Genomic DNA, 21,000 nt, shown 5'->3' on the forward strand with positions numbered 1-21,000 from the left:
ATACCTTTCATTCATAATAGTCATGAATTCCTTGGTGAGAAATACTTGCCTCATAGCTAAGGTTACTAATGATTTTTTTTTATTTATTTTTTAGAGAAATATATAAAGAGCAGGTTTAAATACTGTTATGGCAGATGTACAACAGCTTAGAAGGTAAACAGAAGTAGAAGTTATTCCTGGCAGTTCCATGTATAGAGTAAGCAATGAGTAAATAGAAATGCTGAAAGGCTCAAAAGTCTTCCAGCAAATTGAATGGGTGGAAACTTGGAAAGATGGGATGAAAAAGCAAAATTATAATTACAGTAGAAAACACACTTCTGGTTTGAACAGTGATGTGTAAGCAGGATGTAGAGCTGCACAGGACTCTTAAATGTGGAGCCGCAATTGTTCAGGTGCCTGTGCTTGAACATGAGGAAAAATACTGATCATCTGTCTTGGAATCTAGAATTGTAGCAAGATACACATAACAATGGAATGACTGCTTAAAAGAGAGAAAACCATTCTTTCTTTCATTTAGTCTGGAATGAAAAAAATCTTACTGCTCATTTGTTTTAACGTATGAAAAACCACAACAATATATGAAAAACTTTCTGAAGTCAGTAGGGAAATGTACTGTTGACTTCCCTGGTTGTTTAGACCGGTTATTTTGCACTTAACCTCTATAAGGAAGATGTACATAATGTATAGCTAGTTAAACTGGTTCCAGTACAATTATTGTGTTACATACCGTATCTTTTTTAATTCTTCAGGTGCATCTGATTACCTGCTGGAAATACTTTGAAGTATCAACAATGAACTCAATGTTAACATTATTTTTTTCTGGAATAGTTGCCTCTTGTGCTCACTTTACTGGTGATTCGGTATCCAGGTTACTCCTCGTATCCTTTGATGGCTTCAGGGCTGATTACTTGGAAACCTATGAACTTCCTCATCTTCAGGAGTTCATTGAGGATGGTGTGCTTGTAAAACAAGTTACAAATGCTTTTATCACCAAGACTTTCCCAAACCATTATACGATAGTGACGGGTTTATATGAAGAAAGCCATGGCATCGTGGCTAATGACATGTATGATGCAGATGCCAAGAAAAAGTTTTCACAGTTCAATGATTCAGATCCCTTCTGGTGGAATGAGGCAGTTCCAATTTGGGTAACAAATCAACAGCAGGGAAATGGAGCAAGTGCTGCTGCAATGTGGCCTGGTACTGATGTAAAAATTAACAATACAACCCCTCAATTCTTTATGAAGTATAACTTTTCAGTAACTTTTGAGGAGAGAGTGGAGAAAATTGTTGCGTGGCTGAACAGCTCTAATCCAGTAGTCAGTTTTGCTACGTTATACTGGGAAGAACCAGATGCAAGTGGGCACAAGTATGGACCAGATAACACTGAGAACATGCGCAAAGTACTAGAAGAAGTGGATAATCATATTGGTTTCCTTACGGATAAGTTGAAGGCATCAGGTTTGTGGGACACTATTAATATTATAATAACAAGTGATCATGGAATGGCCTCCTGTTCTGCAAAGCAGCTGATTATCCTGGATGACTGCATTGGTCGCGATAACTATACTCTGATAGACAAGACTCCGGTTGCTGCAGTGCTGCCAAGGCAGAGTATGTTTTGTGTTTGGTTTTTTTTCAAGTCATACACTGAGAATTAAATCTTGTTTATCTTACTACTAAAAAACACTCACTATGGTAGACTGTTCACATCTTTTGCAAACCCAATGTAGTTCATATTGCAGAACTTTAACATAATTTAATGAATAAGCTAAAGAATGTTTGTTTATTTAGAAGTTACTTTGCTTTGGTAATCAGTGGGCCAAGGAGAGTTTCTTGTCAAATTGCTATGGGTGGTAAAGATGGTCCCGGTACAGCTTGTTGAGAAAGCAGATAGGCACTTGGTATGCCTGCTCTCTTGTTGCTCACTTAGTCTATACAGTTGTAATTCATGGTGAGCATGAAATAAACCCTTGTGTTTATTCAGAATAAAAAATGTCATTGTCTAAACTTCCAAGTAAAAATTTAAACCCATGATCGCTTTACCACTTCTGTTTCTGTGAATGAAACTTTGGATTTTCATACTGTGAATTAGATTTTTGTACTTTGGAGTAGTTACTAACAGGCATGCCTTAAATCATGACACTGCTGGTCTCAGTTTCCACAGCTGTGGCCAGACTGGAGCAATTCTAATGAACAAAGTGATTTATACAGTAACAAAATTTAATACTTACTGCTTTGGTTAAAATATTGATAACTTCGGTGTCTGACTGCTTTCTTTTGATTTCTCTGTTTGAATTTTGCCCTCTTCTCCTGCAAGCCTCGAGGGTAGGTTGAATTGTAGGTCCAAAATCACAGCCATGAGGTGCCTGATTTAAAATGAGAGCAAATTGTGAAATCCACCTTGATAAATGTAGCGTTTTATTAGGGATGTGACGAAATCCTTTTCTATGTGCTTCTTTAAAAAATAACTGCTTTGGAAAAAAATAGATCTTGGGTTTAATGATAGATAATTGCAGTGAACAGGACATAATTTCTAGCTGTTTCACATGCAGTTTTTTTCTTGGCAGACAAGAGAGACGTGTATAACTTACTGAAAAAATGCAACAGTCACATGAAAGTGTATCTCAAAGAAGAAATTCCAGACAGATTTCATTATCGTCATAATAAGAGAATTCAACCCATAATTCTGGTTGCAGATGAAGGCTGGACAATTGTACAAAATGAGTCACTTTCAAAATGTAAGTGTGTTTTCCTCATTTGTGCTCTTGGTAGCTTGTGTTGGTAAACAGACTTGTTTTGGAAATTCCAGCCATCTACAGGATGGTCCTAGTTTAGCGAGTGGAGTCCTGGCACTGTGCATCTTTAGGAACATCTCAGCATTTTCTAGAACACTCTTAGCCTGAGCCTGGAGTCTTTTAAGAGATGCGGAAGAGATGGGGGATATTCTGTTGGCTAAAACACTTTGTCATGTTCGACTCAATAGCCTGAGGTACACTTTTAAGAGTTATCTTAGGCAAGTTAGCAGTCTGTCTCAAGCTTATACTAGAGTGTGGTTTAACTATTTTTTGTATATAAAATATATATATATAGGGGAGCATAAATTGGAGAATGCAAGACACAACATTTAATGTTATGGTACATATACTAGGAAACAAAAATAAATGGGAGGAAATACTAAAAATAATAGGAACACAACAATAATAGTCCAAGTTCTTCCTGTTAGGGGCATCATAGCATGTTTTGAAGACAAAAAACAAAACAGGTGTTACTTCACACATTGCTAAGCTATGCACTTTCTTCCTCCTAGATGCTGTCAATATCAAAATATATACATATATGTATGTATGTACATGCATGTATATTTCCAGGTGTTTCACATGCAGGGTTTTTTTTGGCAGATGAGAGGTGTGTATAACTTACTGAAAAAATACAAAAGTCACATGAAAATTTATCTCAAAAAAGAAATTCCACACAGATTTCATTATTGTTCTAATAAGAGAATTCTAGTTGCAGACAAAGGCTCTGTGTGTGTATATATATAAATATGTATATATGTGTGTGTGTGTTCAGAAGGTGATTGAACAAATTCTTGGAAGAAAAATCCATTAACAGAAATTAATTACAAAGGTACCAACTTCTAGGAAGTTTCTGAGCAGCCCACAGCTCGAGGCTGGTTGTTGTGTCAGGGCTAACCCTCGTGGATACCTCCCAGACTCCCTGTCATGACTGCTGTCAGAGGCAGGGCCCTGGGTGGTATAAACTCCCGGTTTCACACAGTTTGGCTGTTCTTCCTGTCTGCCCTTTGCAAGTTTAAGTTCGAAATTTTCTCATTATTTGTACAGAAGTACTGCTTTTAATGTAAGATGTGTTTATATTTTAATTTCCCTAAAACCTACAGATTTGCTACAATCACCTTCAAATTGACAGCACTTAGCACACGTATTCTCTAATAGAGGTCTCTCTCTTGTTTATGGTTAGATTCAATTTCATGTACCTAAAAATAGTTAGTAGGTGTATATTTATCAGTAACAGCATTCTGTCAGTTGAAGTGAATCACTTTTCGACTAGGCAAGGCTTCCCAGAAGCAGGCAGGGGTGGTTTTAGCCTAAAAGGCTATTTAAGCGTTTATTGTACTTGTCTTTGTGGACAAAGTGGCAGCAAGTGACTGGCATGTGTATCAATACCTACGTTCTATCTAGCAATGCTAGCACACTCCAGCCCTCCTACTTCAGAGGTCAAAGACTGGAAACTTCATTGGGGAGGGAACTTGAACAGCTCTGTTCAAAACAAGCAAGTGGTAGAAGGAAAAAAATGTCATCAAGAAATGTGGCACAAGCAAGCAAGATGTGGTGCAGTTGTATCTTTGTGGTAACAAACAATGGTGGAAAACATTAAAAAGGAATATTGGAAGTATACCCAAGTGGTGAGTGTGACCTAATCAATAAGAATCATGACATTTCACATCAGAAACTTCAGTGAAGCAGCTGAGGAGACAGTTCTGGGGAGACACTCATTAAACTGTTACTAAGAAATGAACTCAAAAGTTAAATGCAGTCACTCAAATACTGTGCTGCGTGTGCTGTGAGAAATTTTTGTCATCTTGGACAGATTTCTCATGCATGTCATTTAGGAGATTTGACTATGGCTTGTTTTTTAGCTGTGTGTATTCCACCGAAAATCGGCGTATTTCTTAAAAACCTACTGAATGTCCAAGTACTGTTGACCTTGTAGCTACAAAGTTTTGTTGTATGCCTGTCACAAGCATATGTCAAATCATGTTGCTCTGACTGTTTTATGGTTTTGATTGATTGGGTGCCCCTTCTCCTGAAGTACCTAATCTGATAAGTATGATTTGAAGGTGACTTAATGGGCTCAAACTGAACACTATCAAGGGGAAAGCGTTTGGCTTTTAAGGAGTAATCAAAGTGTCTGCTTTGCAAGGGGAAGATGTCTTTCCAAATTCTGAGAAGTACAAATTTGCAATTCCAGCTACTTGTGGAATGGCAACATCCTTTTCAACTTTGGCATGAGGAGTGGGGAGGGGAAAATTGAAAATATTGATGATCAAAAGGAAAAGAGAAAATGGGGGGTAGGGAGGGACAGTGGCTGAAGACCAGTATGGGAAAAGACTTCTGGGGATTGGGGAAGAAGGAAGGAACTCTGGGTTCCTTCAGTGTTTGATTCAACAGCTGTTTTTATGTTCTGCATTAGCCTTTGGTTAAAATCTATGCCTTTTGGGGGTGTGGGGAGAGATAGGGAGGGGAATACTCGATATGTAAACAGAAACTGTGATGTCAACTCTTTGCATTTCTCCAGTAGGTGACCATGGCTATGACAACACTCTCCCAAGCATGCATCCGTTCCTGGCTGCTCGCGGGCCTGCTTTTCATCGGGGTTACAAGCAGAGCACAATGAACAACGTTGATATTTACCCAATGATGTGCCACATCCTGGGCCTGACACCACAGCCGCACAATGGCACTTTCAGTAACACCAAGTGCTTGCTCGCTGACCAGTGGTGCATAAATCTCCCAGAAGCTATCGGGATAGTTACTGGGGCTTTTATGATACTGACTACTTTCACCTGCATTATCATCATCGCCAAGAATAGAGTAGCTCCCCCACGGCCATTTTCCCGACTTCAGTTACAGTATGACGATGACGATCCTTTAATCGGATAGCGTGTAGGGGGCCTCGCCTCGCTTGCTAAGTAGTGATTTCGGGAAGAGAGCTTGAACTTGCACTGGATGGCATTCTTTGATGCACTTTAACGGTATCCATATAAAATACTGTACAGCCAGACCCTGCTAACTTGTTTGTGTGTGCTACCTGACTAGTAGTCCTGTAAAAATATTTTGAGAACAAAATGGTGGATGGGTGGCTTTCTGCTGGAAGAAATGCTTAACAAAATAAGGATGCTTAGCTTTTCATTCAAGCCTTTGAACACTTTCAGAATGAAATTCCAGAGTATGAACTAGCCAGGATAGACTAAGTAAATTTTAACATTTGTAAATGATAATTATTTTTTTGTATTAAATTTAAATTAATGTTGACTTCTTTTAGTGTTCTTGTATCTGTATTGCAAAGAAGATCTTTCTTTTTTTTGAGAGTTAGACCTTAGTTATATTTGGATGGTATGTTCTGATTTGTTCTTAAATTTGGGGATCGAGGGTGTAGAGAAGATCCGGTACCTCTGTTTCCACCCTAAGCCAGCAATATGACAAGAAATCGGTGAGAAGGAAAATGGAAGTCAGTGAGGAAAGAATTGGTGCATATTGCCTCAAATTAGAGCAACAAAGCATGCAGTTGAGCAGTTGTACCACTGGGCAGATGGCTCTGATGTTTCTAGATGTGTGTCCATGGATGACTTAGTTCCACAGTTCCTGCAGTCAGCCAGCTGGGGTGGTACTACTTTCTTCTCAGGGTGTTTTTCAGGATGTTGATTTAATCTGAGAATCCTTGGATTACCCAGTTTCATGGGCTGCAGTAGTAAAATTACTGCTTCTAAACCATGTGAAAAGTTTTTCAGGTGTAAACTCTGCTGAAGGTGTTTATGTAATAAAAGTGGTTCTACCCTGTGTATCAGCTGATAATTACCTTTTGAAGGCTGCCATGTGCTAAAAAGCAGCAATTGAAAATGTGACATGCAGCCATCAAGCAAGGATTCCAAACTTTTATTTTAAACCCTGGAAGTTTAAAGGGAAAAGTTACTTTCTTTTTTGAGATAGGACCTGTTATCTGTAGTGTCTAAGCTGTCTAAATGCAAGGTTATGGTGAAGACCAGTGCTCATTTTCTCTTAATTGAAATTCTTGATTCCTTGTCAAGTCTAGTAACTTGCCATAAAAAAAATTAATTTGATTTAGAAAGCTTTAGTGGTTACTTTATCTTTTAGTGGGGAAAGAACTAAGCTGTGTAAATGCAAGGTTATGGTGAAGACCAGTGCTAATTTTCTCTTAATTGAAATTCTTGCCATAAAAAAAATTAATTTGATTTAGAAAGCTTTAGTGGTTACTTTATCTTTTAGTGGGGAAAGAATGTGAGGTTAAATTGTTAATGCTAACCTGCAAAGAGAACTACCATTACCCAGCCCTTTTCCTACAGGTTTGGTTGTTTTGAAGAACTGATAATTTGAGGTACCTGGTAGCACGCAATGTCGTCTCTTGTTCACCAGCTCAAATTCAATGCAATATGGTATTAGCCACAGGCTACCTTTTAGTGATCCAACTGGGAGGAAGTAGGGACTTTGGAGGGAAAGGTTACTTTTAACTACCCACTGGAAAAAAATACACTTAAAAATGGGTTTTAAAAATGCTGTAAGTTTTACTAATTTGTATTTCCTCTTTGAGGATTCTGTTGTACTGATTAAAAACACAATCCAAAACCTAACTTGTTTTGCATTTTTTTCCCCCTTTTTAAACTACTAGTTACTACTTACTGACTAATGCTTTACTCTGGATTAATCTGAACTTGAAGGAGGCTCGAGCCCCTTGAAAAATCTGTACTGTCCTTGACAGTGTACTGGATTTTCAATTATTGATATAATATAGCAATAACAGGACTGAACATAGAAATCACTTTTTCATTCTGCTGGAAGATTGAAAATAATTAATTACATACAGTAAAAGGTCAGGTTAATGAGTAACTGAAGTGAATGTTTTGCAGGGTAGAACCCAGGCTTAGTGATGCTGTAACAGGAAAGATGCTTAAATTCCTACATTGGAGAGTATTGTTAGGTTGTAATTGTAACCTTGCTTCCTTGCTAATTCCTCAGAGGGTGGCAGACTTGCTGGGAGAGGCTTTGCATCATCTAACTCAGTTGACTCAATTGAGTTATCTTTATCTTGCTGGCACACTTGGTAAGGCTGAACTGTACCATTCGCTACCTGTGAGGGTTGTTTTTTTCTAGATGCTGAAATGGATTAGCACAGTATACGTTCCACTCTGTTCTTCCCTTCCTCCTCCTTCCCCCAGATAGCTGTCACACAGTGTGTGAATGACATGCTTTCAGTTCCTCTGTGCTTCACAATCATAGGACAGGTGTCAGGGTTACCACCAAGATTTTAATTACCAGAAATGTAGATGTTGACTGAAGTGCAACGGCAGCACTCTAATCTGAAATACGAATATTGCTACAGATGGGGAAATCTGGATCTAAATGCACTTCTCTGCCTGGCTTCAGGTAGCTCCTTTTGATAAGAATTACTAAAGCTACTGAGCTCCTATGAAAGCAGGAAGTGAGTGGTAGTACCTAGCAGAAATCCTTACTGCCCTCTACTCCTCCTCCCTTTAGTGTTGAGACTAAACAGTGCTATTGTGGGAAGAGTTTAAGTATTAATGAAGAAATAAACTATATGCCAGCTGCATTGCCAATTATTTTCAAAGATGTGGTGTGCTCTATAAAGGTGCTGGGATTTCTTCCTGGCACAATTCTTTGCTGCTGGCAGGGAGGGCTTTAAAGTAGCTCTTGTACATCCAGGATTTCATACAGATCATGTACATACCAAAAGAATCCAGAAAAATGCCTCTTTCTCCTTAGAGACAAAGTTGATATATTTAAAGATGATTATTTTTCAAAGCATTAGTGCCTTAAACATGATGAAATATTTCAACCACCTAAGTACAGTTTGTATGAATTATTGCTTGTGAAAGTCAGCAGCTGATTTCCTTTTGAACAGCTAATTCCAACATGAACACAAGAAGCTTTCCCTTCCCCCCTCCTCAAAGCTGTGATAAAGACAACATCCTACAATGGTTTGCGGCAACATTTAACGACTTGCTAAATATACTCAACTCTGCAACGTTCATACAGGGCATATTAATTTAGGGGAAGTTCTTAACGCTTAAGCTAGCGCTAGGGAAGTTTACTGCTAGGAAGTAGCGTTACGAAGACTGATGTTTCATTATGTTGACTGCCTCCATGAAGGAGCTCTCAACACTGGGTAGAAAAGCCTTAAAACATCCACCCCTCTGTGTTTATATGCCTTTTGTCCATTAGCACTAAAGAAACAATTCCAACATGGAGCCGACTGTCAACTAACTGTAGGTCCAAACCACTTGTTTCAGGTAGAAGTTTAAGTTGCTTTAAATTGAAAAGAATGTATTGTCTATGAAAATAAACCAACAACGTCACGTACCTCCGAGGATCAGACCAGAGGGACACATGTTTGCTTTAATATGCATGGTACCACCTTTTATTGCAAAAAAAACCCAACCCAAACCCCAGTAACAGAGATTTGTTAATATGATTCAGATTAGGATTTTGTTATGGAAAGACCATCCATTTGCAATGCTGCAGATACCACTATTGAACTTACCATTTTCATGTGCTTGCAACGATTTTTGCAGTCTAATATCTAATAAATGCTTACGTTACCTTTACTATAGTACAAATGCCATTTCTTGAAAGGTACGTACAGCAGCATAGGTATGGTCAAGACAGCATCCATGGCCGTTATTTAAGCAGGGAAGCAGATTTGCATTTTACAAAACAGCAGGACTCAACAGGTGCATGTTTGTCATTCTTCCCACACACAGCTCAGGATTGTGTTGTTCTACACTTGTGAAAAGTCACACTGCACAACGCTTCATCTTATAATAGGCCTTGTGCCTTTTTTTTTTTTTTTGCAACCACATTTATTGTAAACAGCATTACTGCAGCTCCTTACCAAGAAAGTCTGGAAGATTTTTTTTTAATAAAATGTATTTCAATTACTGGTAACAGATAGCTGTTATTTCCATATACAGTAGCAAGGTGGGAAATAGACGTCTTATATAAAAGAACTTTGACCTAAAATTCTAAATTCTATCACACTTCCAGTTTTTTTTAATAAAGGCATGCACTATGCAGAGTACAGGAAAAATTTGGGATGTGTATGAGTTAAGGACCATTCTCCCCCAGCCATCTCCCCAGAATTCAAGTTTTTTTTCCCCGAAGTGTTTTTAAATGAAGCAAGCACTCAATGCTTGATAGCACTACAGCAAACATGTATTTCAACTTCAACATTTCCAAACAGGAAGAAACAAAGAAAACATCTGACATCTCCAAGTATGCTTCACAGGTCAATAATGAAACACAAAATCATGCAAGCTTCTCAGTTTCCAGGCTTAAGTTACAAGCAGTATAGCATGTTTATAAATTTTATTGTTTATAAACTTGTTTGTACATCATAAAAAGTATCAAATACACAGAAACCAAATCCCACATCCTCCCCAACCAAAAAGATAGTCTGAAAAAATACCTCGCATGACATCAGAGAAAAAGTTGATATTTTTCTCCAGTGGCATCATATCTGCTTTCAGTTTCATTAAGCATACACCCAACAACTTAAAACAGTGCTTAACACTGGCTAGGCAAACATCCTAACACAGTAACTACCCAAGAGGTACCTGCAAATACACCCAAGCAATAAAGGAAACATGTTTAAACCTAAACTGAAATACCTGAATGCTGAAAGATTCCCTTCGGTTTTCTACAGAGGTTCATTTTGCCCTCTTCAAAGAAGGGCCTTACAGTGCAATACAGAACAATCACATTGAGAAGACTTCTCATTTTGAATGTTATTTTTCCCCAAACTCTTTGTTAGGGGAAACCTCCTGCTCTTGCCCTAGTTGCATGTTTGGGTAGGTAAGCCTAAGACCCAGGATGACTGAACAACACTGACCAACTTTGCCCCCGCCTTAAAAATCAAGGGTCACTTTGGCTGATGACAGAACTACACCTGTCACAAATAAAAAAAGTGGGAGTTTAATGAACACCTCTGAAATTACAACCCAGTTATTTTTACATCTGCCATAAGCATTCCTATGAAATTTTTTCAATAAGAAGAATTTCTATTAAAGCAGCATGTTGCAAAGTCAGAAAGTATGTAACTGAAGTAGCTACAGGTGAGGATTATCTCCAATTTTCATTGATACTCCCTTGACCAAGCCTGTACATCTTTCTTTAAACACACGCTAAGTTTGTGCTACAATTTGTTTTTAAGTTGCAAATAGGCAAGAAAAGGTGGATTCAATGCATCAATTTGCTACTGCCATGCACTTTTTGGAAGATAGCTAGGGAAGTGATTAGTAACAATTTTGAGGTTTCGGTTGTCTACTGGGACTTCCCCAGCCTCTCTAGAGTGAACATCATTACTGCTTTAATCTTTCAGCTTGAAAGTCCCTGCAGCACTCAGTTTTAGCTGGCATCAGCAAATTAATCTTAAGGCATACCTAATGGTCAGATCCACTAAGAACCAGCTTTACAGCGTCAGGCACACCTAACCCAGACGTCTTCCTTCAGTGTTTTTTTAAGAAAATGGCAATGTAGGAAAACAAGGCAGTACACAGAACAGTAACAGCAGAATCACAGAGATAAGTCAAATTAAGTTACACAAGACTTCATACATATCCTCCAAATTAAGGGGAGGGGGGTCCTCCAACAGATCTGCTAGTTTCCTGCCTTCCTAAAGCTACTATTGCAGCTAGACTTCCAGCATATACCTTAAATTGCAGTATTTCATTGCCTTCCCTCTCAAGCATTTGCTGCACCTAGCTGTGGTGTCTGGAAACTTTCTACATCTGTTTGCAAGACAGCTCAATGCTAAGCAAGTGCCCCTGCCGTCACGGAGGAATCCAACAGATCACTCACGACGCAGTGAGCGCCAGACAGTTCGTAACATGGCACTGCAGAGTCATCGCTGAGACAGCAAGAAGTAAGCTCACTTCTGAACTCACCTAGATGTCATTCATTAAGTCTGGAATTAAGCTCAGCAAAATGAGTTCTGTACTTTAGTTCGTCAGCTTGTTGCAGCTCCTTGCTAGGTCTGCCAGCAACGCCCTCAACTGCGGTATTACACTGTTAGTCACACCAGTTTGACAGAGCACATCCAAGGCCAAGATGTTCCCAGCTTTGCCCTCTGCCAGGTGCCGTGGATAAAGCGATAAATTGGGACTTACAGAAATACCAGACTGTGATAAACTGTAAACTGTTTTGTTCATCAAACTTTGTGTCAGATGCCTGTGATAGGTGTTCAATTAAGTCCTGTGATATGTGTTAGACAATCTTGCATCGCTAAAGTTTTCTTAAAGCATTAAAGTTTAGATGGTACAGAACATGCCCGGCAACAAGACAGAACATGCCCTGAGGTAGAAGGGGAGGGGGGAGCGGAGTAGATTGCAATTGGAAGATTCGAAAGAAGGCGCGAGCGAAAACGGATTGTGATTGGAGAAACTGACAACCGACGAGAAGTATAAAGAGAGTATAAAGACTGTTAAGCGGTCGGCCGTTGGTGGAGCAGGAGACTCCCCGGCCACCCCAGCGCTTTTTGCTTACTTGTCGCTTGCTTTAATAAATCAAAAAATTTCTAATTGACCAGCCTCTGTCACTCAATTGGACAGGTAAATTATAACACAGACCGAGTATTTGTGTGAATTTTGAAAGAGTTTCTTTTTCCTTCAGGCATTATACTCAGAAGCAAAGCACAGAGAAACACTAACTCACACAGGGAGGAAAAAATAATTCAGCTTGTAAATAAGTCTGACAACTAGACAACTTTTCTCACTTCATACCATGTTTTTCATACAAACCTCAGTCAGCAGCTTCTCACCTACTATTTCAGTGAGCTCATAAAAAACCCACAACTACAATAGCAAGAAGATTTATTACCCCACACAGAAGAATTAGAGCAATATATATTTTTGTTAACTCAGAATTAATAATTTTCCCTGACAGACTTTCCTCTGGAAAAATAAACTCCAGTCTTATATCTTTTTTCATATTAAAGTGTGCTTTTTCAGATTTAAGAGTATACATGGCTTAAGATTTATACAGCTGTTCCTTAAATTGTGCGTCTAATACTACTCATCAAATTCCAAGGTCCACCCAGATATATCAGATAAAACACAAGACAACAAGCCAAACTCACACTAGAGAAGAGTCTCCAGTAGAGGTGTGATGTTACACCCAATGACAAGCTTGACAGCACTCTGAAACCAGCTTGTACATGTATCTTCCCTAACAGATTCATCTGCCTTATTCTGAAAGAACCCTCTTTATCACAGAAATATGAAAGACTCCATTTGGATATACAGCTGTTGAGCTTGTACGTGTCTTTAAACTGCCAGCCACATGAAATTCCTAGAAAATTTAGTCCAGTGTACAGGAAACAACAGAAAAAGTAAAGACCTACACTTACCTAAAATCATACCTAAAATCATTAAGACCTATATTTACCTAAATAAAAACAAAATCAAACAAGTAGTTTAATGCCGATTGCTAAAGGCAGTGCCACTTAGATTCATATATTCATACAATTAATATAGTAGTTTAAAGAAAGATGCCTAACTCTAAACTTAGACACTTAGCACTGCATGACCCAGCTTAATAATAATGTTGTTTTCTGCAGGATTTAATCCACCAAGCTATCTGTAATGGTGATCCAGCAAAAGCTTCCATGGGCAGGGAATAAAAAACCCCAAAGAAGTCTAGTCACATTCAGTGACTTGTTAGAATCTAAGAGACTTAAAAAACCTCTCAAAGAAAAAAAAAAGAGGAGAGGTGGGAAATTAAATCACCATGTTATAATCTGTGAAATGCACCTCAGTTGATGTTATTTCCTGAAAAGTAGTTCAGAATGAGGTATTCAAGGTTTATGGTCACTACATGTCTATATACACATACAGCTTTCCAGGTTTACCTAGAATATTTTCAACACCTGAAAAATTAAGTAGTTGTAGGGTGAAACAGAAACATGCTTTTTCTCTGCATACCTGGTAGGTACGTACTCCAGTGTACCAATCGATCAGGATCTGTTTCCTTTTACTCCACCTATTTATGCTGATCCATTTCTATTTTTTTTCTTTTTGTATAAGGTTAAGCAATACACAGGAAGTAGTACCATGTGTTATTAACCTTGCAACAGTGGCTGGGCAGCTTCAGTATGTTGCATTTGCATGTTATTTGCTTGGGTGAGGATAAAATGCTTAACAAAAACTGCAATGAAAACCATAACAATAACACTGCCCAGAAAGACTCCTACAACAGTAGCATAGGTGTCTGCTCCAAAGGCTACAGGAACTTCTTCAGCAAGTATATCTTTCACAGCATTGAATGAACCATTGTTTGGCAGTGAGTTAATACCAAGCAGATGGCACAATAAGGGATACAAGTCTGTAGCATTCATGACTTCTTTGGTGGCATTCTTTCTGAAGGCAGGCCCAACTGCCAAAAAAATTGGATGCATTTCTGGTAAGATGTTGTCATATCCATGATTACCAACTAGAAATAAAAGATAGATAGATAAAGATCAATATTCTGAAGTTGCAAAACAAGCACTGAACTTCTTCCTAGAATTAGCATAATGCACAAAAGGAACAGCCATCATTTATTCTTGCAGAAGTTTAGAAGAATTATTTTGATCAACAGCACAAATGTCTCCTTGCAAATACTAAGTCTCAAAACTACAAAGAGAAGATGCCTTAAAAAAAAAAAAAAAAAGAGAGCACTATTTAAAAAAAAGAAAAAGAAAAAAAAAAGGTATGTTCCCATTGCAATAGCTGCACTGTCAATGGCATGCTATGCTATACCCAAGTTTCCTTGATTTTCCTCAAGGAAAAACTCCATGTAGAGACAGACTGTTTGACTCCTAGTAGCAGACAGACCATAAGCTCTGACTGCTTTGGCACCTTGTCCAATTTTGTGCACTATCTACTCATCAACAAGGAAAAAAGTTTACAGATCTCAGTAGTGGGTCTCCAGTGCCCTGTCCTTACATGGGCACTAAAACACTCTGAACGTGTAAATAGACATGCAGGCACAAAAAGTTGCTCTCATCTGCTATCAACTACTGAAAAACTTGTTAAGTCTTGCAGGTAATGCTCTTCAGCTTCATAACCAGAAGTGAAATATAAGAAGTTTTCAATTAAGAAACTTAAGAACTGACCATATGACACCTATATTTTCCTCCTAGCTAACCAACAGTTACAGTTTACTGTCTCAATTCTACCTGTAATATACCTCAAAACCCCAAGGTGAGGAACTTAAAAGTGGGTGGTGGTGGTTTTTTTTCCTCCAAATCACCTAGAATGCACCTTACCCTATAAGGCAAAAGAAAATCACTGGTGTACAGTAACACAATATTCAAAGACTCTGTCTAGCAAAAGAACAAGGTTACTATAAGTGTAGGCATCCAGGTAAGTTGGGGAGTTTCAGAACGTATTCTTATGTTTCCAACCCAACCCTTCTCCCGTAAATAAACAATATATGCTAAAACAACACTATTCATCCTCTACTCAGGAAGTTCAGTTACTAATTTTTTTTTTTTAAATCTCTCAGGAAGTGCTTGTCAGTTTGCTAGATCTCACAAGAAGACCTCAAGTATGTAGCCACTAAAACATGTGAATGATCTTATCTCAGCAAGTTTAATTTTTAGAAACTGTAGTCCAGTTCTCCCTCCCCTAACAGTAGGGTGCTTCCCATCCCATAAGGAAAAAAAAAAAATTATAAATTCTACACACTTAGCTTCAGAGTTTTCCCTCCCAGTTTAAGAATAAAAAAAAATTTAAAAATTAACATTGGTTGAGATTGGGAGAGAAAGTACCGTGTAAGGTCTCTGACTAGGAAGACAGTGTGAAGACAGAATACTTACATTGAAAACCGTCAGACTTATTATATACAATTTCCCATCCTTTATCAGCCAGTGCTAAGATTGGCTGAATTTTACTGTTATGTTTGTAATGTAATCTATCTGGAATCTGCTCCTTTTTATATACAGTCATGTTGGGATGAGCACTGGTCAGGGCTTCATATACTTCATCCAGTTTGCCTTCAAACAAAAAGAAACAAAAGACAAAACTTAAACATACCAATATGTTTACTGAACTCATCAGTAGTTTAAATACAACTGAAAGAAGAGGGCAAAATCCACTTCCCCAAAAGCTAATTATAGCTGTAAGAGACAACAGCTGATTACAACATGCATAGAACTTACTGTGAGAAATCCAGAGCATCATTCACAGTAAGATTACACCTGGCATCAGGCTTCACAGACTATTCTTAAACAGTAAGTACCTTGCTAATTTTAGAAAAATCCCTCAGTTCATAGTTATCAGAACGTAGGCTTCTCACAAGAATGAGTTAGAAGGCATTCAGTTAAGTCTCACAGAAAAGAAACCAGCTCCTCCTACCTCCATGCAAAGCTTGAAAGCAAGAAGATAGCTCCTAAACCTGTTTATGAGGTAACGTGTGCATTAAGGCCATACTCTGTCCTTCCCCCAGTTGGCTATGATGACAAGTGACACTTTTTATTTCATTTTAAAGCAGTTTAATTGTTAGTTGTTTTCCTTTAAAAGGCCAAAGAGATCAGCCACTTTGTTTCTTGAAAGTTTTTGAACTTTCTTGAATGTATGTGTTTTCTTTTTTTTAACTCTCTTCAAGTTTTTCTCTGAAAACTTACTTCTGAGTGAACCCAACTATTTATTTCTCCTTCTGTGAGATGCTCCAATGAACAGTTACATATTTGACCTCATCTGACTCCCCGTGTTGATCTTCTACCATTTTGATGACAAGTTTAGCCAACTGAGAAAGAGTAGCTAGTTTGTTGCTATGCTCCATGTAACATCATAGTATTAGCAATTGATTGCCTAGGGATAAGCAAAACTAGCTTGCGTTCATCTGCCAACGGAAGCCCTCAGGTCTAGATGCCACTAATACCCTGGGAGCTGTACAAAGATTGCAGAGGCCTAAGCAGGGAAACACATGGCAAACACACGAAGGGACAGGTTGGACTGGCAGAGGAAGATGGCACTTTTGGTCTAGACCTGTCAGCCACTCTGTGTATTTACTAACAGCTAAAAGCACTACCTACTCCTTTGTACTCTTAGTGTCTACTCCTTTCCCTTCCCTAGTCATCTACTGCCCAGTGAGCGTAAACCCTCAAGAGCTGTACTAACAATACCAAATAAATAGGCATTTTCCACCCCCAATTCTTAATTTCCTTATTTCCAGTTTCTGAGCTTTTCTTTCCAGTAAAAGTCACTGAGCAGCCAGAAAGCAGTTGGACAGGACCAGCACACAGAAAGGAGGAACCAGGACACACAGACCAAAACACAAAAGCAAGTTCATGAATTTACATCTGAGCAAGTTTCTTCAATCCCCCCTGCCATATAAGCACTGATTCTTATTGAGAGCTATGCTGTGTATATAACAGACTTCTGTTATATACCAAATATATGTTTTAAGCTCCATGACTTAAGTACTTTGTGCTACACACACGCACAATTCAGTCAGACAGCTGAGTTCACAGCTAGACTCTGCAGGCCAATTTCAGCATTATAAGGTCCGAAGCACGGTTGGAAGACAGTCACATTTTCTTTGTGGCCAACACTGCTGTTTTTAGCAGACGAGTGAATTTAAGCACATCCTGTCATTTTGACTTATCATTTCTCGCTAGGTCTGCCTTCACAGCTAGCTGTACATCCTGCAGCAGGCGTTGCTGCAAGCGAGCTCTTCTCTGACTGTCCCAAGAAACCATTGCCTTGATGACCACAAGAACAAGTGCTTAGTTTGACCTGGGACACCACCTGAAAGAAACCAAGGATAAAATCTAGTCTACCATTTACAGCATGCATGGAGTTTTGAATATATCTTAGGAAAAAAAAAAGTTTGGGAGGAGGTGCCCAATGTCTTTAAAGAAACAGTCTTCATTTTCCCCCTCAGTTCCTAAGATCCAGTATAGAAATTCTGGAGAAAAAGTGGAAATAGATTAATGTATAATGTTTCCTATCTCAAACTGGCATAAAAAAAGGATCACCAAACTTAAGAAACTCAATAAAGGTCAAAATGAGATGGCAAAAAGTCCGGATATGATAGAGATAGTTACAGCAACAACGAAAGGGACTCCAATCTAGCATTTTTAGGACTATATTAGTAAAAAAATTAATTTTGTATGCCACTTTTCTATATGGGTTAACAGGGAGGAGAAGGCTCAAACACAGCAAACTATGATTTTTACACTAAATTAATTATTTTAATATATTTATATTAAACGCAAGAAAAAGGCTAGCACAGCTGGTGATGCTGGAGGTACCATCTTTGTGAATATTTAACTAGTTCCACCCACACCCATATGCTAGCATGGTTAAGTAATGGCTTTAATCCATCTCTCAGGGAAGAAATATGCAGCCAAAGAGTTAAAGTAGCAGAAATCGCTGTGTTTTTAAGCATTCAAATTTTTTCCTCTATGTCTCACTAAGTTTTACTATTCCCTTGGCTTAAGCAAGAAAAATGGAGTAACTGTTGAAGAATCAGTCTTATGCACTTAAGTGTGCAGTATTTCATAGCTAAAATGAGAATGAAGGAATGAAGCTCATTGTTTTATAATAGACATTACAGCTGATAACAAGGAAGGAAGGAATTTTAGCTCAAAACTTAATTCTTGTTTATTGGTAGTGTAATAAATATCTGAACTTCTGGGCTAAACCAAATCTAAGCTATTTCTGAAATCCACTGAAATGGCTTTTTTTTACTATTCTGTCATCTAATCGCTGCAGAGATCCTATTTCTTTTCAGCATTCAGCAGACAGAAGAATCAGGTTACGCATCTTCAAGTTCTCATTTACTGCATTAGAGATGTTTCAGCACTGAAGTTTACTTTTACAACTCCTTTATTCAGTAATGAGAACAACCTGGTCAACCATGTTTGTCTCCATCAGGATGGAGCTCCCAAACTTGGCTCTTCTGTCATCACTGAGAGAAACAGCGCCCAGCTAAAAAAACCTGAGTGTGCTCAGGCAGCACATGATCTCAGTTTGGACATACTAACATTTTAGTCTGGAGTATTCTTCAAACTAAAAATTACAAAGGACATTTGTTTACACATTTAAAGGTCACTTAAAGTCTGCAAAATACCCTCCCCTGCTGGGGCATTAAATACAGATTGATGCAAATTTTACAGAAATCTTAAAACGCACCTTTTCAGAAGGCCACCTTAAAACTCAACTTGCAAATTAGCACCCCTGCCCACACAAAAAAATGGCATTTTCCAGGTTAACACATTCACACCAAATAGTTATAGCTTTTGATCATCAAAATAAAAAAAGATCAGCACCTCTACCGCAGTGACACTAAACATACACCTGACACTTAAGCAATCCTTCAAAGATGGCAACCAGACTTCAGATTTCGATTCCAACAGTATTCTTGCCCATCACTATCACAATAAAAATGCTATGAGCATAAATGCCTGGCTGTTCAGCACAATGAGGGAAAAAACCTGAGGTGAACTACAATAGCTGGCAGCTAATCAAAGAGCCAAGACAGGCTTTCTTTTTATCAAAGGTCCCCATCTGGTTTTAGTTTACTGTTTGAGTTAGAAAACTAATTCTTCCACTATGGCTTTAGCATCTTGATGAAAGGCAAGATATGTAACGTTCAGTTGTTATCTATCTAGAATGCCATTCATCCGTGATAATGCTGTTAGATTATCTTACTTCTCATAAGGACTAAAGGATATTTGGCAATATTAGTCAACAGCAGACAGATTTCCTCACTTTTCATTTCAGAAAGTGAATCCAGGCTTTTGACAGAGCTAGCAAAAAGAACAAGGAAGCGATCCTGCAAGTACTCCTTGTTTAAGGCTGATGTCCACTGGCATCAGCACTACTACCACCACTTCAGTTAAGGAACGAAGTCTATCAAATTTTGATAAGTATTTTCTTCAAAGAACTTAACTGCTGTAGCTCCTACCTTCTTTTGGCAAAATAGCTACTGCAGGAGAATGGTCAATGACCGTATAGAAGTCTCTGTTCACATATTGATCAAGCTCAATGAGCCTTTCCGAGGAGGACTGTGACATTCCATGATCACTTGTGATTATGACATTTATCACATCCCACAGCTTCGCTTTCTTCAGTTCAGACATAAGATATCCCAGCTTTTTGTCAATATCACTAATTATCGGTCCCATAAGTGGGTTTTCTGGGCCCAGAATATGGCCCATCTCATCAGGCTGTTCCCAATACAGGAGACCAAAATTTATGGGTTCTTCTGATGTAAACCAGTCAATAAGCCTAGCAACTCTATCTTCAAAGGAAACAGATTCATTGTAGGGCATATAATATGTAGGAAAGACTCCATGTATTTTCACATCTGTTCCAGGCCACATAGCTGCTCCGGTTTTATGTCCTTCCCTCTGGTTTGTTATCCATATTGGGCTGGCTTCTTCCCAGAACTTGGAGTTATGGACATTCATTTTGTTCAGAGAGAAACTTTCATTCAGAATAGGATCATACATCTCATTAGCAACTATACCGTGGCTTTCTGCATAGAGACCAGTCACCATTGTATAATGATTAGGATATGTTTTCGTTATAAACACATTAGTGACCTGTTTGACATGAACACCATTCCTCATGACGTAATGAAAATTGGGAGTTGAGACTTTATAGACGTAATCCCATCGAAATCCATCAAAAGATACCAGCAACACTCTGGGCTGGGCTGGCTGGAGAGACAATGCACTTGGAAGCAGCAGTAATAAAATTGCCAGGACTTTCCAGTAACAGTTCATGGCTATTGTGAAAGATATTCTTCCCCTCTTCTGAGGCAACATGGCATCTGTTGAGCAGAGACAGAAGATTTGTTTGTGTTAACCTGTTTGACAAAGTCATAAGCTGGTTTTAAGAAGGAGTAGCTAAAATATTCCTTTTGTGTTATACAGCTTTCCTTACTAACACCAAGCACTCCAAACATAGGAACAAGACCTTTCACCTATCACTTATATCGATAGCCCAATTTCAGAGATGGGAAGTGAGACACAACAATTTGTTGAACAAAATACAGTTTGCAAAGAAATTTCTTTATCCAGCACCACTGCCCAACCTCCTCCTTTTTTCTTCCTGCTCCCAATACATAGAAACTCCTGCTCTTGCAATTTGACAAGTTTTCAAGTATTTTCTGCATTCAAAGTTGTAAGAAACTGCCCTATGAGAAAGCTTCTGCTTGTTAAGATGTAAACAGG

The 21,000-nt window shown here is 38.5% G+C and overlaps 2 protein-coding genes across 2 annotated transcripts; one reads left to right on the forward strand and one right to left on the reverse strand.

The window, feature by feature from the left end:
- The first annotated feature begins 755 nt into the window (after positions 1-755).
- Positions 756-5,684, forward strand: ENPP4 (ectonucleotide pyrophosphatase/phosphodiesterase 4 (putative)). The gene is made up of 3 exons (XM_010292256.1): positions 756-1,614; positions 2,571-2,741; positions 5,320-5,684. The coding sequence occupies exons 1-3, from the start codon at positions 792-794 to the stop codon at positions 5,682-5,684; spliced, it is 1,359 nt and encodes a 452-aa protein (XP_010290558.1). The 5' UTR covers positions 756-791.
- Positions 5,685-13,890: 8,206 nt separating this feature from the next.
- On the reverse strand, positions 13,891-20,592 carry ENPP5 (ectonucleotide pyrophosphatase/phosphodiesterase 5 (putative)). The gene is made up of 3 exons (XM_010292257.1): positions 19,728-20,592; positions 15,631-15,807; positions 13,891-14,261 (listed from the first exon to the last, which is right to left on the reverse strand). The coding sequence occupies exons 1-3, from the start codon at positions 20,590-20,592 to the stop codon at positions 13,891-13,893; spliced, it is 1,413 nt and encodes a 470-aa protein (XP_010290559.1).
- Positions 20,593-21,000: the final 408 nt, after the last annotated feature.

This window comes from Phaethon lepturus, unplaced genomic scaffold (assembly GCF_000687285.1).
Source record: "Phaethon lepturus isolate BGI_N335 unplaced genomic scaffold, ASM68728v1 scaffold17718, whole genome shotgun sequence".
Lineage (NCBI taxonomy): Eukaryota > Metazoa > Chordata > Aves > Phaethontiformes > Phaethontidae > Phaethon > Phaethon lepturus.

Bases quoted from the DNA above. Each gene is read 5' to 3' on its own strand.
- ENPP4 (XM_010292256.1), top strand. From the start codon at position 792: ATGAACTCAATGTTAACATTATTTTTTTCTGGAATAGTTGCCTCTTGT. The intron at 1,615-2,570 runs GTATGTTTTGTG...TTTTCTTGGCAG, and splicing joins TGCAGTGCTGCCAAGGCAGA to ACAAGAGAGACGTGTATAAC. The intron at 2,742-5,319 runs GTAAGTGTGTTT...GCATTTCTCCAG, and splicing joins AAATGAGTCACTTTCAAAAT to TAGGTGACCATGGCTATGAC.
- ENPP5 (XM_010292257.1), bottom strand. From the start codon at position 20,592: ATGTTGCCTCAGAAGAGGGGAAGAATATCTTTCACAATAGCCATGAAC. The intron at 15,808-19,727 runs GTAGGAGCTACA...TTTTGTTTGAAG, and splicing joins AGCTATTTTGCCAAAAGAAG to GCAAACTGGATGAAGTATAT. The intron at 14,262-15,630 runs GTAAGTATTCTG...TTTTATTTCTAG, and splicing joins TAAGTCTGACGGTTTTCAAT to TTGGTAATCATGGATATGAC.